The sequence below is a fragment of the Dipteris shenzhenensis genome, chromosome 15 (assembly GCF_047967505.1).
Source record: "Dipteris shenzhenensis isolate YYH24624 ecotype China chromosome 15, Dip_SZ_1.0, whole genome shotgun sequence".
NCBI lineage: Eukaryota > Viridiplantae > Streptophyta > Polypodiopsida > Gleicheniales > Dipteridaceae > Dipteris > Dipteris shenzhenensis.
Genome location: NC_141610.1, coordinates 25927128 through 25934294, shown reverse-complemented (window position 1 = coordinate 25934294; position 7167 = coordinate 25927128). Strand labels below are relative to the sequence as shown.

The 7167-nt window shown below is 38.2% G+C and overlaps 1 protein-coding gene across 1 annotated transcript; it reads right to left on the bottom strand.

The window, feature by feature from the left end:
- Positions 1–3860: 3860 nt before the first annotated feature.
- Positions 3861–5997, bottom strand: LOC147893600 (uncharacterized). The gene is made up of 3 exons (XM_087386573.1): positions 4842–5997; positions 4116–4751; positions 3861–3937 (listed from the first exon to the last, which is right to left on the bottom strand). The coding sequence occupies exons 1-2, from the start codon at positions 5545–5547 to the stop codon at positions 4624–4626; spliced, it is 834 nt and encodes a 277-aa protein (XP_087242699.1). The 5' UTR covers positions 5548–5997; the 3' UTR covers positions 3861–3937; positions 4116–4623.
- Positions 5998–7167: the final 1170 nt, after the last annotated feature.

Sequence of the window (7167 nt, the reverse complement as noted above, 5' to 3'; positions counted from 1 at the left end):
TAACCGTTGGATTTGAGATTTGATGATTCAACCACACACCCTTATGTGCCTACTAACCTTCCACCGAATTGGATTTGCTTAATTATTCAAAATACTAAAAAAATGTGGTGTGCTACTAAAATGCATGTATTTTATGACTTTATTTATTATAAATAATTATTTATAATTAGATAAATCATTCAAAAAATTACCAATAAATCAAGTTAAGCTCTACATAATGCAAAGAGACCACTTACAAAGTTTCAATAACATTTAATCTAAAATGAGTGAGAAATTTGGAATTTAATATGACACTCTTTGTTCGTGACAAACGTGTGACCACCCTGGAACCATGCCGTGTGACACAAAGAAATTTTTTGTGTGTGCATCGAATTTTCGATCAGACTAAACGATTGTGTGTACAATAGCAAGTGTGATGTTGTGTCAGAAGACTTCAAAGACTAGATCCATAGGGAAGTAGGTGAGATTTGCATTTTTGTGTGCTAAAAAGCTTGTTTTTCCACCTCCTTAGGATTGGGGAGTGAACAAAAAGTGGACACCCTTAGCTTGCTACCACCCTCTACCAGGAAATACTCGAAGAAGAGGACCCTTGTAAATAATGTGAGTTGGCCTTTCAATTATGTGATATTTTATAAAACTGTATATATTTGTAATATAGATATGAACTAGTCAATGTATTCTATTGTGTTTCAAAGGATGAAACGAGCAAAGTTCAAAGAAGTCAGGAGCTTGAAGCAACTAGTCCTTATATTGACAAGTCTCCACATAATTCAATTTCAAAGAAGTTATGTTCAATACATTTAATGGTTCTCTAGCATGAAGTAAAAATTTGTATTTATTTGCATAATTTGTGCCACTTCTTACTTGGATTATTTAACTCTTTAGCAGTCTAATGGAGATTCTATTTCTATTAGAGAGGAATTTCATGAACAAGGATATTCAACATCTCAGGTTGTTGACGCATTTGAAAGATATGTTTTTTCAAGAAAAATTAAGAATATCATATACCAATTGAACTAAGTTCTCATTCCTTTTGATTTCAAAATGATCTATAAGAGTTTAATAAAATTTTGTATGTCTATTTGAAACTTTTTAGAGATATATGGAGCCTCAAGCAACTATTCCTTGTATTGACGAGTCTCCACGTAATCCAATTTTAGAGAAGGTATGTTTATATTAATACCTTCAATGGTTCTCTACTTTTAGTAAAAAATTATACTTTTTCGTGTAATTTATGTGACATCTTACTTGGATTATTTAATTCATTGGCAGTCTATTGGAAATTCAGTTTCTATTGGAGGAGAATTTTATGGACAAGGATGTCCAACATGTGAGGTTGTTGAAGCATTTCCAATAAAAGATATCTTTTTAATTTTATAAAGAATACAAAATGTTTTCTTTAATAAAGTCGAGTATGTTCTTTTGTGTAGATAAATAAGTTCATGGCGAAGAGATTCGAAGGGTTTGACTATTATCACTCTGATTAGGTGTGTAAGTTTCAATCATGAGTTGTCTTCTATTTTGAAAAACTATTATTAACCATTCAGTTTTTCACAATTCATCTATCTTGAATATTTTATGTCAGGATTCTTATGGTGAAGCAAATGCTGATATGAATGAGATGACATTTTCTAAGATGCTTCATGGTGACATCACTACAAATGAAGATAAGGTATGAATTGCCTTTATCTTTTAGATATGCTTATGATTGAAGCTATTTTCTTTGATTCAATTGTGATCAGCATCTTCTTTTTAGACAAGTTTTAATTTAATTTTGTCATATTTTTAGGATCCAATATCAAATGTGATTGATTCTACGAATGAAATGTGTAGAAAAAGTGAACGAAAGAGAAAGGTAAAAGTTTTCATTTATGCAATACCCTTTAAAAGTAAAGCAAGTACTTTGTATGCTTGTATTCTTTACATAATTCTTTCCAATGGCATTAACACTACTTATTGTTTATCATTCATAGGTGAGTGAAAAAATGAGAGATCACTTAGAACAGAAGACCGTGCAAAGAAGTGATAAATCCCAAGGAAAGAGATGCAAGGTATTCTTATATTCAGAATTTATTTTCTATGATTTGAAGTCTTTATACCTTGATTTTAATCTCAATTTTTTATTTGAATTAGAACTTAAAAGATATGCAAGGTACAGACATGAAGGTGACTACGATTTCAAGCAAGTATAAAAGAGTATGTAACAGCCTTTTACATTAGGCTTGATTATTTAAATCATTTGCTTTGAATTTGTTACTATATTGTCACTTGTTTTGTTACTATGCCCTTAGGTGGATGACATTTCAGAGGAAAATATGGAGATGATACTTTTGAAATACATGGGAGTCCACACAATTCATGATATGTACTTTTCCTTAAAAAGTACATATGTGAAGCTTAAAAAGATGGAGAGTAGCTTCAAACAGTACTCTACAAACATCAAGAAACTAGCCAGTAACATTATGATAAGGGACATTGTGCATTGGCTTATTGAAAGTCAAAAAGTTAGATTCATGGAAAAATCTGATGTGCTTAGTTTAGAAAATATAGAGATTTTGATATGACATTTAGCTTGATTCAAATAAGTCTTCAAAGATGTTATGTAGAGCTCTTTTAGCTCTCTTTGGTTGTCTTATATTTCTTATAGTAGAAGTTTTTTGCTTTTTCTTTTGAATATTGTAATAACGAATGGACTTTTTACCTTCTTATTATTTGTAGAAATATTAAAGAGAACTCCATAATCTTTTTGATGGTTTTGTTGAATCTTAGTGTAGATAATGTGAGTTAAGGTAATTATAGTAACAATTGCTTATTGCTCTAGGTACTTTAAAAGTTCAAATTGCTACATATAAAAATGTGAAACATAAGTGCTTCATTTCTTAAATGATATAACTTAGACAAAATCACGTATTTCGCGTCTCCCTATATAGGGAAATAGAAGATTCTCAATATTGTTTACTAGTTCATAACCAGGAAGTTTGCAAACTATGAAAAATGGGGCATTTCCCAGTTTGTCTTACAAAGAAAAAGAGGATTCTCTATATCATTTACTAGACTATAACTAGAAAGTGTGCAAACTAGGGAAAATGGAACATTTCCTAGTTAGACTATGTAGGGAATTACTAATGAATTTCACTATCTAGGATAATTTTCCTATATGGTGAAATTCTCTAATGATTCCATGCATTGACTTGCATAGGGAATTTTTTATTGACTCCCTAGATAAGGTAACTAGGAAGTGTTCCATTTTCTCTAGTTTGCACTCTTACTAGTTACGTTCATTTCAAACTAGTAAATGATATAGAGAATCCTCTTCTTTTCCTATACAGAGAATGTCTCAAAGTTCCTTGTGGTCGAACTCACGAGCTTGAATTTGTCTTACAACAAACTCACCGGTAATGTACCAGCGAGCCTTGCAAAGCTTCAGAGCCTCGAATCATTGGATCTGTCTTACAATGAGCTGAACGGTTCACTTCCACAAATCCCCCTGTTCCAAAATGCATCAATTTCGAACTTCTCTGGAAATCCTGGCCTATGCGGCCAAATACTTCACAGAGCATGTAACAACAACACTTCGCCCGTGATAGCTAGGTCTCATTTCAAGTCCGAATCTGTTGTGGGCATTATAGTTGGCGTGTCGGTAGCTCTTGCGGCAATTTTCACAATTCTAGTCATTTGGTGTCAGAAGCGCAGCCGTAGAGCAACCGCTCCATCAAAAGACAATTTGCTAAAAGAGAAGTATTTGAATGTCACTACCGAAGAGCTTCGGCAAGCAACTGACAACTTTAGCGAGGAAAATATCATAGGTTCTGGAGGTGTGAGCATTGTCTTCAGAGCTATGCTCCCGCGAGAGAATGCTACAATTCATTCCTGAGAACTTTAACCGCCACTGCAGCATTCTCTCGCGGGAGCATAGCCCTGAAGACAATGCTCACACCTCCAAAACCTAATTCATTCATTCCTGAGAACTTTAACCGCCACTGCAGCATTCTCTCGTGGGAGCATAGCCCTGAAGACAATGCTCACACCTCCAGAACCTAATTCATTCCTGAGAACTTTAACTGCCACTGCAGCATTCTCTCGCGGGAGCATAGCCCTGAAGACAATGCTCACACCTCCAGAACCTATGATATTTTCCTCGCTAAAGTTGTCAGTTGCTTGCCGAAGCTCTTCGGTAGTGACATTCAAATACTTCTCTTTCAGCAAATTGTCTTTTGATGGAGCGGTTGCTCTACGGCTGCGCTTCTGACACCAAATGACTAGAATTGTGGAAATTGCCGCAAGAGCTACCGACATGCCAACTATAATGCCCACGACAAATTCGGACTTGAAATGAGACCTAGCTATCACGGGCGAAGTGTTGTTGTTACATGCTCTGTGAAGTATTTGGCCGCACAGGCCAGGATTTCCAGAGAAGTTCGAAATTGATGCATTTTGGAACAGGGGGATTTGTGGAAGTGAACCGTTCAGCTCATTGTAAGACAGATCCAACGATTCCAGGCTCTGAAGCTTTGCAAGGCTCGCTGGTACATTACCGGTGAGTTTGTTGTAAGACAAATTCAAGCTCGTGAGTTCGACGCAAGCACTCAGACCGGCAGGAACCTGTCCAGACAGGCCGTTCCTTCATAGATCCAGGGACTGCAAGTGCTGAAGTTTTCGAAGCTGAGGTGGTACTTGGCCAACCAAGTGATTTTGCGATAGATCTAGGCGGAGAAGAGCAGAAAGGTCTCCCAGAGTATCTGGAATGCTACCTGAACCAATTAGGGGAGCAAAAATGTGTCAATGATCTTCAAAGCAGAAGAACGGGCCTCAAAAAAGACAAATCGACGGAAGAATTTTACCCGAGAGGTTATTGAAGGAGAGCCTTAGTAGCTGCATGGTCAGGGAGGTCAAAAACATGTTGGGAATAGTTCCCTCGAAACGATTGTGGTCAAGGCGTAGGCGGATGAGTAGCCGGAGACGTGCAAGGGAGCGAGGAAGAGTCCCTGTAAACGAGTTGTGGGACAACGCCAGATAGGTGAGGTTGGCGCATCGGTCGAAAGCATCGGGAAGGTTGCCTTCGAATCTATTGATGCTCATTTCCAATATTTGGAGATGCGTAAGAGTTTGAAGGAGTTCTCGCACAAAGGATTCAGATGAGGTGAGCTGGTTGGCCGAAAGGTGAAGAAGCTGAAGAGCTGTGCAGTTTAACAAGGACGCAGGAAGAGTACCCGTAAGTCTATTACTCCCAAGGGAGAGCAGCTCCAAGCTTCGAAGCCTACCAATTTGCACAGGAATTCCTCCGCTGAAGTGATTGTGATTTATCGAAACATTGACTAGGAGCGAGCAATTCGTTAAGGACGTTGGAATTGCACCGTTCAGGTTGTTCCGCTCAAGGTAAAGCCGTCCTAATTGTTTCAGGATGCCCAGCTCTCCTGGTATCTCTCCGCTTAGATAATTCTTGCCAAGCTCCAAGTCTTCCAAAGCAGAGCAGTTCTTCAGAGTTGTGGGAATACCACCTGTAAATCCACTGCCCCAGAGATAAAGGAGTTGTACACGGTGTAGCATGCCTAGCTCTAGCGGTATCTCTCCGCTCAGGTGCAGGTTGTGCTCGAGCCCGAGCTGGAGCAGTTCCCCAAAGTTGTGGGAATACCACCCGTCAACCCATTGCCCGAAAAGTAAAGCACTGTCAATTGGTGTAGCATGCCGACCTCTGGAGGTATCACTCCACTCAAATTGTTGTAACTGAGATCTAGGTATTGCAAAGAGGTGAAGTTGGCGAATAACCAAGGAGGGATGCTACCGGGAAAATGATTCAGCGAGAGATCGAGAATGAGGAGCAAGGACAGGCGACCAAGAGGCGAGGGAATGGAGCCGGCCTGCAGCGAGAGAGCAGGCAACTGGAGAGACACGACATGACCCAACTGGTTACATTGGATTCCTGCCCATGCTCGTGAGCTCGAGGAATTGGTGCAGCACTCGCTAGAGTTCTGCCAACTCGAAAGGGAACCTTGAGGGTCGACCAAGAGGGCCTTGAATCCAAGCAAGGAGGCAGCATCTTGGGGGCCTGGTACGCAACCTATTGTGGTTGCTACACTAGCCAAAAACATGAGAATGCATATCTTCAACACCACCATTCTTGTTCTTTGCAATCAAACAGCCAACTCTAAGCTTTTGAGAGCCCCCTTTTTCTCCGTGAGGGAGTTCTACCCAACAAACTCAGCATGGAGAACTCTCCTAAGCCTCAAAAGCACACGCGACATAATTTTTGGTCCTTTTCCCTTCCTTCCCTCATGCTAGCTCTACCTTACCTTTTTTTTTTGTTTGCGGGGATCGAGAGAAGGGGGAGAGAGGATGAGGAAGCTGGAAGAAGCACCCAGGCAAGGTTCAAACTTAGCTCTTCCCTTTGGGATCCTAGAGCCAGACCATTATTCCAACTCATGCACCCAACTCTTGTAATGTGCAAAATGGCGATTCAAGTTTACAATTTATATATGAGCAATGCCACTATTTCATTCATAAAAGCATGGTCACAGATAATATATTTTTATTAATAAAATTTAAAAGTCTATTATTTTATTTAACCATGTCACTTGAGAGCAAAATTGTAATAATCATTTTTTTGGGTTTTCATTTTCTTCATGAGTTTGAAATAGAAATATAGCTCATTTTTATTTAAATTGTAAACACAAACTTTCCTTAATTGGCCCTTATGTTCTACACCACTATAGGAGCTTATTAACATAGTTTTAAAAATAAGTTTACCATATTAATACTATTTTAATTACCCAAATCACATGCCTATGTACAAATTGTAAATATGGACTTCACCCCCCCCCCCCCCCTCTTAAGTTATACACTATTATAGTCTTCCCTACTATGGCATAAGAACTATTTTCGTAAATCATGACTTGGATGAATTTCTTGTTTTACATGGCATGTTCAACCTCGGATGCTACATGTAACATACACAAGGTCGACAATATATGTGCATTTCGAAAGTAGGATTAAAACTTTTTAGATATTTAACTTTTTGTGTCTAATGAAAAAAGAAAATAGGCGATGCTTACATTTTGGATACTCTTTATGAATCTTATGTGTTAGGTAGTCCTTGTCTCTACTCATCTATATTTTCTTATTTGAAAAGATCGACGTGCCATTCAAAGGCTATGCCATGTGGAATGCAAA